This window comes from Nannobrachium achirus (assembly GCF_963921795.1).
Source record: "Nannobrachium achirus genome assembly, chromosome: 2".
Taxonomy (NCBI): domain Eukaryota; kingdom Metazoa; phylum Chordata; class Actinopteri; order Myctophiformes; family Myctophidae; genus Nannobrachium; species Nannobrachium achirus.
In genome coordinates this window covers 66201922-66219997 of record NC_137811.1, presented here as the reverse complement: position 1 = coordinate 66219997, position 18076 = coordinate 66201922, and the positions used below count along the sequence as shown (strand labels likewise).

The 18076-nt window shown below is 42.3% G+C and overlaps 1 protein-coding gene across 1 annotated transcript; it reads right to left on the bottom strand.

Moving 5' to 3' along the window:
- Nucleotides 1-2467: 2467 nt before the first annotated feature.
- shisa7a (shisa family member 7a) lies at nucleotides 2468-16687 on the bottom strand (the record flags this gene model as incomplete). The annotated part of the gene is made up of 5 exons (XM_080743588.1): nucleotides 2468-3429; nucleotides 5323-5508; nucleotides 8266-8328; nucleotides 10076-10230; nucleotides 15840-16687. 5 exons carry the CDS (start codon nucleotides 16685-16687, stop codon nucleotides 2468-2470), a joined length of 2214 nt encoding a protein of 737 aa, XP_080599714.1.
- Nucleotides 16688-18076: the final 1389 nt, after the last annotated feature.

Genomic DNA, 18076 nt, shown 5'->3' with positions numbered 1-18076 from the left:
ATTGTTCATTTACAATCGATGACCATAAATCCAGGCATATTGTCAATGCCTCTCAGTGAAAATGGAGCTGGCATGCAACAACATTTACCAACATTTAGTTTGAAAGTCGTATTCTATGACCAGATGTAAAAAATAATAAAATAAAATAAAACAAACAAACAAAAACAAAAAACTAGTCATGAGGAATGCTAGTTATCCAAAAAACAATAAACACTTAAACCGCACTGCAAGTAAAAGAACATCACATCATAAGATAATTGTCAATAATAACAATAATATATACAATAATGTTAATATAATAATCATTAATAAGAACACCTCCATCATATTCATAACAACTACATTTAGCACTGTGTTTAGGAAGATTGTCCAAATGGATTCTGTTATTTATTGTCATGTCATCTCTGAACCCTCACAGCCGACTGAATAAAAACCATGCACCGTCAACGTTTTCTGAGCCACTATCTCTGATTTCTCTCTGTTTACAAAAAAATATCATCTCTCAATACAATGCATCTCACTGGTCAGTCACACTTGCAGACCTCGCTGCCACAGAATGTAAACCTTGAGGACACGGTACAAATATAGCTTTGTATCTGGTGCAAACATCAGGGGGATATGCGGTTAGTGGTTTTGTGCAAAATTTTGTCTCAAGAGTCTCTTTAAACTGTGCTTAAAACTGCGCTTGTGTTGCTTTTTGTCTCGTTACACACTAATACGCAATACATCATGACAATATCAACACAAAATCAAGAGAAAGAGATACCATTTTTCATATGGACCACAGATAGCACATACTATATAGGATAGGATAGCCCTTAGTATTGAGAAGCATTATTATTGAAGGTGGTAAATATATTTATATATATATATTCTTTTTGTACTCATAATGGCTGAAGTGCGTTATGATACAGCAAGGACATCGGTTTTGGGACAGAAAGGGCATCCTGACCACCCCAGTCTCTTATGGCACATTGAACCCATCTTGGAGAAGGCGTTATCCTTGACCCACTCCCCTGTCCAACTCTACTGACTCAGTGCATTCAACTGTACACAATGTCACTGACTAGTAATGTGCGTCACCTGGGCGAGATGAATAAAACGGTGATTGTCAGACCACCTTCCTCTGTGGTATTTGTCATCCGGTATCTCCGTAAAATGGCTTTTAAGGACAGTTGTGTAAGTGCAACACTGTACGGTACATCACGGTCTATTTGTGCTCTGTCAGTTAATCCCTCTGCTTCCCTGTGCCACCTAGCCTACACGAAAACAAGTTAGTGGCAAACGAAAGCATCTGTGCTATTCTATTTCTTGATTAACGTGTATATTTCCACATCAAGTGGGTTTCCTGGCAAATAATACAACTCATGGCTCTGTATTATTTGGTTACCACATAATTTTTTGCAATACAGTCCTGATCTTGAGTTGAGAACATTATAAAACAGTTGCCCCTGGTCTGGTGTAACCAAATTATCAACGTGCACTTTTCAAATGTAACAGTGAACAGTAACTCTGAGCGTTTGCTTGATCCTGGGGGCGAGTAGATTTCTAAGGACACATGGAACGCTGTATAGGCAACCCAGGCAGCTGATTGGTTGTTTGGGTTCATGGACAGACACTGGGGGCTTCTCAGACGACTGCCATGTCCCATTAAGTTGGAGCGTCTCTGGAGATCTGAGCGGTGCCCTGCGCCTCCACAACTTGGTTGGCACAGGAAGCAACAGTCAGCAGTTCTATCTTCCCGTGCCAGGGTGAGGCGGGCTCTCAGTCCACAGAGTAGAGTCCGATCGGATCTGCCTGACTCCTCCGCTACAACCAGTCTCCAGGGCTCTACTATTCCCCAGTTGTTTGGAAATGGTCGACAGTGAGGTTCAAGCGAGTCATAAATGCAGTACTTTATCAGGCTGTAATGAAATGCTTTGATAAGGTCCTATTCACAGACTGTTCACTGTCCTCGCTTTCCTGATATCCTCTGGTTCCCTGTCTAATATGGCTCCTGAGTTCTTTTTTTTTCTTTTTTCAAGACATAAAAAAAGACCATAGTCACAAGCAACACTTTTGATGGTCTTATTTCACCCCTTCTACCGTTTCTACAATGTATATAATGCTATGGCACCAATGTGTATGGCGATATCGCAAATTCTGTTACGAAATATGGCTAATGTAGGCAATCACATACTATATTACAAAAATGGAACATAATAGTCCCTGCCTTGATCTTTAAGCTTATGAATAATCTGGTTTAATTACCCGAGAATACTAGTTGTGACTTGGTATAGGTCTTCTCTAGCAAAACTACATACCTTAAGCCCACTGACACACCAAAATTGAAGTTGCCCTACTTAAAACTAGCTCACTAAAGGGCGTGATTGTAATATTATGTAATAGTAAATGTAGAAGGGTGGCCTGGATGTTCCTAAGATGGTTAACACGGGGCAAATTCTACAAGAGGCACAACACAACACCCTCACACCGTCACCTCATTCTTACTTCCTGTCCTGATGCCCTGACTGCCACTCCCGCTTCCTGTGGACCCTCCACCGCCCCCTCCTGGTATAAAATGCAACTGCTCAATAGTGTTCTGCCTCTTGGAGGCGAACGCCATCCTCCTAGCGCTGTGGCCCCCTATCGTCCCCGTTCCCATGACCACCCCCCCGCCGCCTCCCTGGCCTCCCGGCATCTCCCCCGCCCAGCCCATGCCACCGCCGCCCATACCGCCGCCCATGCCGCCGCCCATGCCGCCGCCCATGTGGCCCGTCATGGCAGTGCTCCGGTCTTGCTCCCTGCCCGAGGTGGGGTGAGAGTTCATCTTGATCATGTGGTGGCGGTCGAGAGAGGGCGTGGCGCAGACGTTCTGCTGTGACTGGGCCTTCTGGCGGGGCAGGGTGGGCACCATGCCACCCCCACCTCCGGGAGGAAGGGCGTAAGGATCGACCATGGGGTGGCTGATGCCCCCCATCCTCTCCTCCAGGTGGTCCGGGGACATGAGGAGCCTGTCCTGGGTCTTGCGTGTGAGCGTCTGCGTGTTGGAGTTCTTATTGGAGGCGGCCATTGCTTTGTAGTACTGGTGCTGCTGGTTCTTGGAGAGGCGGGACAGGGTGCCGGTGTTTCCCGGAACGTCGCCCATGTTCAGCAGCTGATCTTGGGATTTCACCTTCCTAGCGGGCTTGGACAGGGTGTCGTAGTTGGGGTTGTACTGCGTCTCCGGGGGCTCCAGCGGGTAAGGATTCGGGGTGGGCGAGATGGGTATGGAGGAGGCAGGGGGTACCCAGGGGCGGACGGCGTGCCTGGGCAGGGTGCCTCTCCCGCCCAGGGTGTAGTCCCCGCCCCAGTGGAGGTGGTGCTGGGAGGACTGCAGGGCAGGCTGGGCCGTGTGGGGCCGGCGCTTTGTGGTGCAGTAGCCAGACGAGTACTCATCGAGTCCCTTCTCTGCAAGGCAAAGAAAACATTGCTTTTAATTACTCAACCTTGATTTGTCTCAGGTGGTTTGACTGAGATTGAAAGTCTTTTCAGTTGAGACCTGGCATAGACAGCTCAAGGAATAATGATAAAATAGACAGCTTAGCTATACACCTACTTGTAGTGTGTTTTCTTTTGAGTTCCATTTTGCTAGCACATGATGTAACACATTGTGCACTATACTGTACTACTTCATGTTGTTTTCTTTTGAGTTCCATTTTGCTAGCACATGATGTAACACATTGTGCACTATACTAATACGTTGTTGAGGACTTGAGGTGATGCTGAGTTTTGCAGCAAAGAGGACGTGCATTGTGCAGTAATAAGACTTCTGTTATGCAGTAATGGGCAGTGTTGTTTTTGACAGCAAATTTTGATTTAGTTTCAGTCATAGTCTTTTGAATAAAATGTCTTTTAGTTTTAGTCATAATTTAGTCACCTGAAAAGTTTTAGTTTTAGTCTAATTTTAGTCGACTAAATATCATACAATTTTAGTCGACTAAATCTACAGTTGATAAAGTCAACTGGAATGTATTTTGGCAGGCCTTGATGGCATCGTAATGACTGATTTTACACTTGGTTGTGTGCTGAAAATAGCCGATCTACAAGCTCACAACGCGTCGCGCTGCGACGCGTTGTGAGCAACCAAAGCAACCAAAGCAACCAAATATAAAATTACTGTCTTCTCCACTAGTCCCTCCCTAACGTTTTAGTCTAGTTTTTATTTTGTTGACGAAATTGTTAATATATTTAGTCTTATTTTTAGTCATCACAGCTTAGTTTTTATTTTGTTTTTATTTAGTTTTCGTCAGTGAAAAAAACGCAGTCGACAAACATTTTTCGTCATAGTTTTAGTCGACGAAATCAACACTGGTAATGGGGCGGCTGTAGCTCAGGGGGTACAGCAAGTTGGCCAATTTTTCAACTGGTCGGAAGTTCAAATCCCGGCTCCTCGTGTCCACATCGAATTGTCGAAGTGGAAGTGTCCTTGGGCAATACAATGAACCCCACATTGCCTCCAATGAGTCGGTCGGTGTCAGCTTTGCCACCACTGGTGTGTGAATGTGGGAAGCGAGGACGCTGGCGTCGACTGTTCGCCGCTTCACCTCCCAATGTATGAATGAATGAACCGTTGTAAAGCGCTTTCATTAGTACTAGCCCTTACCCGTTCAAAGATATGAACTCCGAAATGGGGTTATGGGGTGTGCACTGTGCACACAGTATATGAGGGATGGAAAGTAACTTTAACTGGTGCTTGCATGATAATATGTAGGAGCATCAATGTAACAAATACCCGTTTCGTTTAATGGCTCTAGAGATACTGTGTACCGATCTGCATGATTTTTGGACAACATCTGTAACAGGGACAGACCCCCCCCCCCCCCCCCCCCCTTCACTCACACACACACACACACACACACACACACACACACACACACACACACACACACACACACACACACACACACACACACACACAGAGAGAGAGAGAGAGCTGGTTAAACATGTTGCCTCATGCTAGATGCAGAATAGATATGCCTCATGCTAGATGCAGAATAGATAGTAGATACACCATAAAAATTCTAATATACAGCATATAATTTGTGAAAGTGACAAACGGGCTTCACAGTTATGTCAGGTGTGTTCATATGCTAATGGTGATGCGATTTCAGATCAATTGCTCCAGCCACCGAGGAGAAACGCTGTGACAGACAGACAGACACTCACTCAGACAGACAGACAGACAGACAGACAGACAGACAGACAGACAGACAGACATTTGGAAAATTATATGTTTGATGAAACTTGTGTTGTGTAGTAATTGTGTTGTGCAGTAATGACTTGAGTTGTGCAGTTTCTCACCCAGTCGCTTGAGGGAGGAGTATCTGTTGAGCTCAGGCTTGATGACGCTGTCATAGGATGGAGGAAGCTGGGCCAGGTTGTGCAGAGAGTGGTGAAACGAAGGCTGGGATTTGGTGTTGTTGTGCTTGCTGGAGAGCAAGGTTCCTCCACCCACCAGCTGGGCATTGTTCATCCGAGGGGTACGTTCTACACACACCACATTACATTATTCATCCGAGGGGTACGTTCTACACACACCACATTACATTATTCATCCGAGGTAGGGATGGCCAAATGGAGATTTCTTCTTAACCGATAACCGTAAGGCCTTATCAGTTAATTAACCGTTAAGGAAATGTGTTCAAAAATGCGCTATTTTAGCGATTTAAAAAAGGGAAATACACCCGTTTTTTCCCATAATTAAGTGCCATATTTACACATTAAAAACAATAAAACTAGGAGAAACAAGAATACAAATGTTTTCTAAAAGAAATGTGTTTTTGCAAAGAAACGGTGGGATTTAAATGATCAGTCTGTAATGTGATGCGCTGTCACCAGGCACGTGCGCACATACAGCAAAGGGGGCTGGAGCCCTTAACTTTTATCAACAGAATTGTCCACCAAAAGGCCCTTCAGCCCATGCCTCTCTAACATTCTGTGCACTCCCTGGCTCTCGCCTAACAAAACAGCCGCAGCGAGATGCTCGCATGTAGAGCAATAACTTTCAATCGTATGACTTTTGGAATGGTTTAATCGGCTAAACGTGATGTCCATTTCATTCATTTTCTTCTTTCTCGCCCATGTTTTGTGTGTGCTGATGCAGCGATCATTGAATTTGCGACTCTGAGCTTTGTTATTTTCGCATATCCTACTCTGTAAAAGACGACTTTAGCGTTCCTCACGTCATCAACATGTAACATTAGAAAGTTGTGTTTTAAACTCTTCTTAACCCTCTAAGGCCCGCATTAAGAAATACTTGAAATAAAAAATTGAAAAAAATCAGATGGTGTTGTAGGAGTCCTATTAAGAGGAAAATGTAATGTTTTTTTCAAAAAAATGTTTTTGTAAGATTTTATAGCCATAAATCAAAAATCATAAATCATGCTCTAATTTACATATGGGGGATATTTTTCACAATAATAACATATGTACATGTTCTAGACATTCTAATGATCACCAAAAAATATAGTACAGGCATTTTACTTATGTTTTTGTGAGGTATAGCTTCCATGAAAAAGTGAGATATTGTTCGTCAAAACTCTGGAATTTCAGCGGGTGTGGCGGGTGTGAATGTCAGCCCCTGTGGGGGGTATTTATATGCAAATATTGTGGCCAATGGCATTGTAATACTAAACAATAGAATCCAATGGTGGTGTTTAGGTGGTAGGGGGAGCTAAAATAAAATGATTTAAACCTTTTTTTGGATAAAACACAAACGTTGTAATATTACAACCGTGGGCCTTAGAGGGTTAAACGGGATTCAATGTGACGGGGGTCTGTTTTGTAAAATCCAATCGACGACGGAGCATTTGTTGAACAAGTCAGCGTGTACGACTCCAAAATCAAGCAGCGTCGCAGACTCGCAGTTGCGTGAATGCATGGATGTTACACAGACATTGGTGTCCAGAAATGTGTGACCACAGCGCGTATAGTTGCATGGTTGATGACTTGATGTTGCGTAGATATTGGTGTACGGGGCTTTTGGTGTGACACATGGGTTGATTTCCTTTTTCTTTTCTTTTTTTATCGGTCAAAATTGACCGTTAGTGCTTAACCAATTTCTTATCGGTTTAACGGTAACGGTTAACCGTTGGCCATCCCTAATCCGAGGGGTACGTTCTACACACACCACAACATTACATTGTTCATCCGAGGGGTACGTTCTACACACGCCACAACATTACACTGTTCATCCGAGGGGTACGTTCTACACACACCACAACATTACATTGTTCATCCGAGGGGTACGTTCTACACACACCACAACATCACATTGTTCATCCGAGGGGTACGTTCTACACACACCACAACATCACATTGTTCATCCGAGGGGTACGTTCTACACACACCACAACACATCACATTGTTCATCCGAGGGGTACGTTCTACACACACCACAACATTACATTGTTCATCCGAGGGGTACGTTCTACACACACCACAACATCACATTGTTCATCCGAGGGGTACGTTCTACACACACCACAACATCACATTGTTCATCCGAGGGGTACGTTCTACACACACCACAACATCACATTGTTCATCCGAGGGGTACGTTCTACACACACCACTACATTACATTGGACACCATCCTTTTCAGGCATATGATCACTTAAACATTTTCCAAGGCTGGTGTGATCACCACCACTGCTTTTATGCCTTATTATAGGGTGTTCATTAGAATAATACAAGTATAGAATAATCATAATTTTATAATACAACTTAACAAAGAATGGGTCAATCATTTAATATGAATAATGAAGGTTATTCTGACCATCTGGGTAGAAACGTTAAGACAATAAGGATTATTAATGCTTGTTTTTGATCACCTGGTAGATCAAAAAGAGGTGATTGCTCACCCCTGCGCAAAATCATTCCACGATATTTACATGCAGATTTTAGACACATTGCTGATGATGTTCTTATTCAGGTGTGACTCAAATAAGCTTCAAGTCTTCCATCACGTACAAGCAACCAGGAGTATGATAATTTCGCCAAATGGGAGCGGGAAGATAAATTATATTCAGTGAGATTGCCTCCTTTGTGTAGACACTTGTTATGTAGATGAGCTGTATTCAGATGTGATGAGATGCAGTACACCGACTTTTACTTGTTTTTCCAGAGTACCAGTCAGTCTGGCCATAATCAGAGCCATTGTTAAGCTGAATGAGCATGAAACCAAACTAAATGAGGTGAACGAAGCACAGCGATTAACACTGTGAATGCCAGCAGCTGACTTACCGATAGTGGCCGTGTGCTTGGGACTGGAGCCGGAGTGGATGAAGTTGTGCTGTATATTCCCCACTGCAAGTCAGAAGAACATATGTTAAGTGGATCAGTGGTTCATGCTCAGATGTTAGCCAGTATCGAGTATACTTAACATGATTATCATTACTTGCGCCAGTAGAGCACGCAAGTACAGTAGTGGCGTTTCCATAAAGCCTCTTAATGCGCATTTGCGGCTTATTCGCAAAATCTTTTTATGGAAACACTTCAAAATGCGAATAAACTTTCATTATCCGCAAAAAAATGTATCCGCTTGGAGGAGGTGGATTTTGAGGCTTTATTGAATAAACTAAAAGCGCATTTGTGAATGGAAACGGGTCAGACAATAAATGTGAATACATTAATAATGACGTTCTGGGTCCATATCGTCCTCCAAATTAAAACTTTCCTGCCCCTTAACGTCCATTGTATTAGCGTTTATAGCCCACAAAGCAAACCGGTTGTTTGTTACACACGGAGCATTCTCTCGAGACAGAGTCAATGATGGCTACGCCATTGAAAGAAGAGAGACAGACCGAGTGGGCGTCGTCCTTTCTTTGATGATGGGTTCCCAGCATTGTTGTTTTTGACAGCAAATTTTGATTTAGTTTCAGTCATAGTCTTTTGAATAAAATGTCTTTTAGTTTTAGTCATAATTTAGTCACCTGAAAAGTTTTAGTTTTAGTCTAATTTTAGTCGACTAAATATCATACAATTTTAGTCGACTAAATCTACAGTTGATAAAGTCAACTGGAATGTATTTTGGCAGGCCTTGATGGCATCGTAATGACTGATTTTACACTTGGTTGTGTGCTGAAAATAGCCGATCTACAAGCTCACAACGCGACGCGTTGTGAGCTTGTAGATCTGCTATTTTCAGCATGCAAAACCTGAGAGCAACCAAATATAAAATTACTGTCTTCTCCACTAGTCCCTCCCTAACGTTTTAGTCTAGTTTTTATTTTGTTGACGAAATTGTTAATATATTTAGTCTTAGTTTTAGTCATCACAGCGTAGTTTTTATTTCGTTTTTATTTAGTTTTCGTCAGTGAAAAAAACGCAGTCGACAAACATTTTTCGTCATAGTTTTAGTCGACGAAATCAACACTGGTTCCCAGATTGCACACGGAGTGACACGGACCGTGTGTAAATTCCTCCCGTTTTCACCTCCCGGAGTCAAGCCATCCGTGGCTAACCCTTCCTTATCACACAGTGTTGCGTGCCAAAAGTGGCCAATCTACAAGCTCACAGCAGCTCGCATCCGCGTCTCCGCGCCGCGCTGTGAGCTTGCAGTGTGTTGCCCTGTTGGACAACCACACTAATTAGTGTCCCCCCAGTGGACAGCAGGTTAAAGGGACACTTAGACCAGGCAGTAGACCATTAATCACAGAACACTGATGTCACAATTAAATAAAATGGTAAATGGTGCATTTATATAGCGCTTTACATAGATTGTGCATTACATTCATTCCAAAGGTGGCCTAAAGAACTGTTTCCCAAACAGTGGGTTGTGACCCATTTGTGGGTCGCAGACACATTTTTATGGGTCCCTTTGTTTTGTTTTTGTTTCCTACATTTTGTTATTTAATTGTTATTATTCAAAATATTTTCAAAAAACATTCCCAAAAAAGCAATTGTTTTTACATTTTGAAAAACAATTACATTTTTTTTTTGTTTTTTTTCCAGTAATTTCATGAAGAAATCAAAGAAAATGTTAAGAAATTCCATAAATCCAGAGCACAAATGTTTAAGAAGTAGTCTCTCTGTAAGCTCTAAAGACTCTTACATCTGTTGTCCTTGCTAGGCAGGCCCGGGGCGTACAGGTTTTTGGGAGGTCTGCCGAGCGTCCCCTGTCCGTCTCCGACGTTCAGCGCCACACTGTTGTTCCTCTCATCTTGCTGGACGGGACTGGACTGATGGCGCAACATGTCCACCAGCGCTCTGAGCACATACAACACACAAACCACACAACATGACAAGACAACAGTGGATTAAACATTCTTACAGCAGCTGCTATTCATATTTGCACAAAGGGTCATGTTCCATTTATTTCCCTTTGAACATGCAGTTTACGCATATTTTATTTTTCTATTCTCTACCCCTATAGTGACTCTTTTCTTGAAACTGCAAAATGTTGGAAGCTTGTACAAATTAAATGTCACCTAATCTTTTACACCTGTAAGAACTTCACAAGTGACAATGTGACGCTTTATTGACAATGTGACAATAAAGTGGAATCTGAAGTTGATTTATGATGTTAAAACTAACACCTATTTAACCCGTTAAAACCGGGAAAACATCTGTGTAATTTTAGATTTTGCTTTGCAAAAATAGCAGATATACAGTACATATATATTGTACATCTGCTATTTTTGAACATTTTATAAAATTCTTGCAGGTGTGAGAACTACTGATTTAGAAGGCGGTTATTTATACACTATGCCTCAGGTCTTGTCTTAGAGGGTTTAATGTAAAAAGTGACACTTTTTTTTGTCTGATTATAAAAAAGGAAAGGGGCGCCTGCTGGCCTACCGGTCCAGGCACATACCACATAGGCTCAGTGTTGCCCGACAGCGCGTCGCTGGTTTGAGTCCCAATCCTGAGCAACTTTGCTGCGTATCTCTCTCCACATTTCCTGTCAGTCTACTTTCCTATCAATAAAGGCAAAAGCCCCAAAAACATATCTTAAAAAATTCATAAAAAGGAAAAGCAAAGATTACCAGTTAATACCCAGACATGTCCTCTGTTACCCAGAATGGAAATGAATGGATTTAGCTGTCATTATTAATCATATGATTCAATGATGGCAACACAGGGCATTGCCACTTCTTTGGGCGGTGCTAACCGCTCCAATACGTGGCTCTGTGTGTAGGACCATGTTTTTATCCAAGGGGTTTTCCATGGTATCAAATACTGATATTGGACCCCCTATGAACCCCAAGACCCCCTCAAGATCTTTGACTCCTATCCTGTGATGTCATGTGGGTCATCATCAGCTCCGCTCACTTCACACTGGTGTGATTTTTAAGTTATTGTTCAAATAATGAACAAATAATGCTATAAATGTAAGGTGATTAATACAGTTTTAGCATAGCTTTCCATGTTTAATGCCAACTCTTTCCTTCAAGATGACGCTATCTAATAAAGGGAGGCAGAGACTGTTCGAGGCCCGGGGAGAACAAATATCCACAAGCTAGGGTTTCTGGAGAAAAAGATATCAAGGAATTGTGATTTTAGTAATGAAGTAATAACGCAGATCAATTAAAAAAAAGGGGGAAAAAGAACAGATTTCTTTTTAAATGAGAATAGGTCTACACTCATTTGCAGGAGGGCTAGACAATGCAGAGAGAGAAGTAATTTCCCCTGGGGGACCATAGCAAATTCTTTCTTAGATGTTTTAGTTGGGTGATTCTCAACGTTTTTAATTTCAAGGGCGCCCAGTTTGATATCTCTGCTGTCGGGCAGAAACCAGATAGATAGACAGATACCTTTATTATCGCAAAGGGGGGACATCAGTTGCCCTTAGGCCGCACAGCAGTTTAAGGTTTACAAATATGAAAAGAAAAAAAGTACTGTTATGTACAGTAAAAAGAGCAAGGCACAATAAAAAATAATATATACATAAAGTGTCAAAAACAGTCAACGCTCATAAGTGTCACAACACAGTTGTGCTTTAAGCAATACTTAAAGCACAACTTATCAATGCAGGGCCAAACATAAGTGTTCATAACAGTCAATGCTAGTCAGACAGACCTACACAAGTATCTCAAACACAAGCAATAATACTCAATACTACCACTACTGTATGTCCAACATATTAACTTTTCAGGAAAGAAAAAACAATACTGCCTCATCAAAGTCGGTATGATGACTTACATTGTCAGATACCCCTGGGGGGCCTCGGACCCCACAATGGATATTTCTTATGAAGCGGTGTGGATCAAGGTAATAAAAAAAACAAATTGAATATGATGTTTTTGCAGTGATCTGTTGCTTTAAATTAGTGTATTTTTGTACTGCCTTCATTGATTTATTTAACAGCGATGCAAACCCAAGTTGTGACGAATACGTTGGTAACACATAATACTTGAACAATGACAATGTTGCTCAATCAGAAAAACGGCCTTGTTTTAAAGTGTTTTATGATAAATGAAATGCCATTGAATTTAAGCGTTTGAACTTGTATTGGTTTACAGCTAACGATTGTCAGCGTTGCCTTGCTTTGTTCTACGTATGACTGTTTAAAAACAAACAGCCATTAATGATAATACTGTGAAATCCTGCAGTATGTGATTCATATCAATTAATCAATAATCCAACATGTAGAGCAGAGATCCAACGCCCTCCCGCTGAGCAAGCATTTGGCCACAGCGGCAAGGAAAAACTCCCCTCTAGGGGAGCCACCAGGCTCTAGGTGGGCAGCCATCTGCCTTGACCGAGTCAGAGAGGAAGAGAGAGAGAGATAGAGGCTAGAGAAATATATCCTCACGTTCTTTCGTAAAGTAAAGCCCTGCTTCATCATACAAGACTGTCGCACAAAACTAGTGAAAGTAGCAGATCTACAGAGGCGTTGTGTGTGCTTAGAGATCGGCTATTTTCACTATTTTAAATCGTTTTTAAAATAATAAAAATGTAAGGTTTTGGACATACAAGGTTTCTACCCGACAACGACAATATACAATATATTTATTTCTATCTATCAAAAGGTTATTGAAGTATCTGTCAAAACTATCCAAATAAATCTTAATTTGTTTGCTTATAAGTTAAATGTTCCCCAAAACCTTTTTTCCTGATTGATTTGAAACATTTTGCACTAAAATTGGCATTGGACCCTGTAGTCTGGCAACAGTATAGGGCCCAAAATGTCCCTCCAAATCCCTCCAAATCAAAGCCCTAAACCAATTTACACTTTTATTGTCACATAAACGGCCATATGAGCGATAACATCAACGAACAATTAAAATACATGATGTACCACTTGATGACTAATAATAGTATTATTTTAAGCTCAGACTGAACAAACTGGCCCAAATACCTGAGTCCTTCAAACCTCATTTTGAGTGTTCATAAATAGGAGCAATTAACAGCTATATGAGGGAGAGATGGAGTAGAAAAAAAATACACTGAATACATTCTCCCAATTTAGCGCCTCTTCACTGCCAATTTGTCATACCACAAGTTCAGTTGGTGAAATTGTTTGTTTTTGTTTTGTTCTTTTGCTCTCCACGAATTGCAGTTACATGATTTTACATAAACAAATATTGAATAATAGCATCAGATAATTATCAACTATGTATAAAATGTATGTGAATTGGAAATGTACCTACAGCAAGACATACATAAAGTGAGCCATGTGATGAACACGCAAGACTGGCCAAACTGGGCTCAGTGCCTATTCAGCAGCCTGATGGCTTGGCTGTGGAAACGCTCCTTTAAGGGCCATATACCGTATATACACTATAGAAATACCTACAAATATATGTCATTATAAAAAACATTAAATGGATGGCTGAGTCCACCACCCCACAACTATAACAACAACGATAGCGGTGAGCAATGTTGTTGGAACCACTTCCAGACCGATTTGATGAAAGATACACTGACAATGAGTCAGAAAGCCAGTCAGAAAGCAAGTCAAAATCCATCTGAATTCATAGGGCATAATGTTCAACAGATCACACATGTATCAACATGGGTGATGTGTTGCCATGTTTACATAACTTGTCTTTATCATGCCTTGATGTGGATGATCATGTCATTATCATTATAGCCCATAGTCTCCGTCAACCACTCCAATACTGTCACCAGCTGAACAGGCACCCCCACCAAGAGGTAAGTAGGGCTGTCACGATTCCGATTGGAATCGCAAATCGAACCGAAATTTACGTTCGATTCAGTGAATCGAAATCACAACCCGTATCGCGATTCACTTCCGTGCATGAAAATGTCAGTTGTTAGGCATAAAACCCAACGTTTATATTGTTTATAAACGTTGTTATTCTAATTCTCATTTGTTATTCAAATAAAAGTAACTTATTGAGAAACTTAGTGTTTTTCTTTATAAATCAAGACAATAGCCTAAATTAATAGTCATATAGCTCTCAGTGCTGAAAAAGGAGGTTTTAAAAAATTGTATAACCTACATTGTATCGAAAATCGGATCGGATCGAAATCATGAGCTTAGAATCGAAAGTTGAATCGAATCGTGGATTAGGCATAATCGTGACAGCCCTAGTAAGTAGCCTTGGGGACCAAACAGTTCCCGAACCATGTGGCCCATACGTCAGGAGTATTATCTCCTGTTAGCCAGATGTACAAGTACCAGGTGAACCTCAGACCTCTCAGTCTCAGGGCGGACACTCTAACCAGGCCGCTGAGCTGGTCAGCCAACCAGTAAGAGTCTTCCCTGCCTGCTTTCCACCCTCAAATGCGGCCAATCGTGTTCGTCACAGCATCAAAGCCAGGGGTCTGCAGTGGTGGGTGAGTGCTTTTACCTCTTTGCCACCCAGGTGCCGACCTAAAACAACATTTTATTGAAGCTCCTAGGGATTTTAATTTGAGGTCTGTAATCTTTTTTGTAAGTATGTGGTTTGAATTAAGTTGACCTCTGTTGTGATCTGAAGAGCTATCCTCTAGGGCAGTGGTTCTCAACCTGTGGGTCGGGACCCCCAGAGGGATCCCCAAATTATTTTGAGGGGTCCTGGAATATTTAGCTAAATGTTAACATTGTTTTCTCACTCAACAGTAAACAGACCAACACACAGTATAAGTGTATACATGGTATCTGCACATTTCTAAAGTGACAATTTAAGGACTTTAAAGACCTTTTTAGCACCTCTGGTCAAACATAGTTCAAATTGTCAAATATTAGAGGCAGAAATTGTGAAAATAGCCGATCTACATGCATGTAGATCAGCTATTTTCACAATGGAATAGATCGAGTCAAACTAAATGTAATGCCAACTACTAGCATTCCAAGTGCTGTCACCTGTCAGGGTGGCGGGTCCCCAGTTAAAATATGATTATTTTGGGGGTCGCGGCCTGAAAAGGTTGAGAACCACTGCTCTAGGGAGGTTGGTGGATGGTCGTTCAGTTGAGCATGATAGTGTCGCTGTCAAACAGCATGTTCTGAAGCTTATTAAGTAGATACAGTCACAGAGAATATACTGTATACGTCTGCGGAGGTGGCCGGAAGATATGAGTCATGACCATTAGAGCTAAACAGGATGGGCTATGAATAAGCATTCAAGAAAACACCTGGCAGGTCAAAGTCAATACTCATATCAATGTGTAGCAGCCACAACTTATTCTCAATGAGAATTATTACACTTTTCAAAGTCTAAATAAGACATGCGGTATATGAAGGTATAATACTACATACACACAGCTACATACAGTGAGACCTAAATAAGCCATAGCCTCTGTCTGTAGCCCCTTGTTGCGAAAGGGCCTTGGAAAAAGAAAAAGAAGGGAAAAAAGAAAGAAAACAGCCAATCTACTAGCTCTACTAAAAGGTTGACTAACATATGAACTGTAAGATTGTCACCCACCTGGGCATGTTGAGGTCTCTGTGGTGAGCTTCTTGCTGGACCTTGTTGAAAACCACCTTGATGGCTACGGCCACCGCCACCATGAACACTATCACACCGCCGATGACGAAGCCAGTGTGGTGACTCTGCTGCTTGAAGGGGTCCACGTCCGGATCGGGCCCCAGCTCCTCCGGCGTCAACATGTCGGGCGGCGGCGGCTTGGCCCACTCGGGGGAATCGTAGTTCTTGCAGCTGCCCTGCTCCAGGCGTCGGCTGCTATCGGGGCAGCAGAAGCGGTAGTGACAGGTGCCGCAGCAGTAGATGAAGGTTTCCTTGGAGCAGTTGAAGGAGCTGTCGTATTGGCCCATGACGTCGTAGTAACCCTGACATACGTCCACCGCGGGCGGCGGGGCCACTTGGGCCGCCAGCGCCTGGCCCAGAGCGTCATCTGCAGTGGTCGTCGCGTTCTTCCGGAATCGGACCTGGGGCAAGGGCCTGGGTGGCGTCTCCGGGGTCCTTGCCGTTGCCTCCTCAGAGACATTTTCCGGACGTTTCTTGGGGGATTTGGACCTGCCCCTCAGCGCGGCCATTCCCATGCCGGGCGGCGGTGTCTCCCCTCCGGGTGAGTCGGGGTTCTCGGGGGAGACACGTCTAAGTGCGGCCGGCCTCATGCCAGCCTGCAGGGCCCGGAGAAGCAGAGGTGGGCTAGGGGGGGCAGACTGGCCGATGATCGTCCTCCCTGGGAGGTGCGAGTCCTGGGGAGGGGGCAGGGTGTGCGGAGATGTCTCTGTGGCGGCGGTAAGCTGGGCATTGAGCAGGGCGAGCATGGAGAGAGCAGCAAGGATTTGGAGATTGGTGGTGGGCGTCATCTTTACATGACTAAAAGCTCTATTTTTCTGTTGTTGAGTCAACGCAGCTGGAGCGCTGTATCTGCTTTTGCAGCTTAAAACCACTAAAATAGCATGTGGAGTATTCAGCTAGCATGTACCATTTTCAATTTAGGCGTATCCGTGTGCAACTGCTTTCGTTGAATTAGATTTTCTTTAAATATCATATATCATACAACTTGTCTAATCGAAGTCATTTAAAAATGTCCTTATTCACTAATGTAGAAGTAATTTATTTAGAACACTAAATTCCCAATAAATAAATGCTGTGTTTCTGTTGTGCCCAAGTAAAAAGTTAATCAACAATAGAAATTGTCTGTCAGTCATTGGTCAAAGAGGTATTTTGTATTGTTCTTATTTCCTGTTTGAACTCATAGTTTGCCCTCCAAAAGCATTTCCTATGATGCTAAACTGGACATTGAGATGTTCCTGCTTTTTAGCTGTTGACTTAATCTCTTATCCATAGTTTTTTTGTGGTTAGAACAAAGCAACTCCTGCTGTGCTTCTGTGTGGTACTAGAGGTAAGTATCATCAGTGGAATAGGACAGTCCTACACAGCTCTTTATAGGCTTTGGCACTTGAACAACATTACTCTGTCCCCGAGATCTCTGAATAAAGTAAACTATTTTGTTTCTTCTTAGCCTGGTCAAATATTTACATATTTCACACAGGATATTGGAAATTAGGGGTAAATGCTTAGTTTAAGCTGTAGACATTTTTCTCCTGGAATAAAAACATCAAAAATATATATTGTCTATATTTCTGTGTTTTGATGCATTGTAAAAAGTGAGATTATAATGGCACTGTGTCAAAATGGCACCTGTAGAGGAATGGAGTGGGATCAAAAGGTGCCTTGTAAACGTTAAAGTTATTCCGAAGGAGAGTTTGTTCTCAGTTTAACGTAATCTATGTTGGACGCATCCACATACAGTATTTACGCAGATACAAAAGGTACTTCCCAGGCAACTCAAGTTTTCATTGTGATAGGATTGAGAAATAATAAGGGGTCTTTATGACATATACTCTGAATTAGGGACGACTATGACATGAATCCCGGCCTTTAGGAGAGACTGTAAAAAAAGCACAGCCTGTATCGCTGCAACAAGGAAATTGTATCGCATATCTTATTAGAACAAGGACTTGAAGGGCACTTTTCCTCCGCACGTGACGCATTTCTTCTGCACAGGTGAAAGTACACCATGCCTGATGCGCGGCGGCAGAGGTTCAAAGGATATCTGTCTTGCTGAGGAATATGCAAATGCGCAAAAAAAGGTATTGTGTTCGAGGTTATCTGCAATAATAGACAGAGGCAGGTCCGTCTCCCACACGAATTATAATTACATGTAATTAGCCAAATGTCCCTATCTGTTG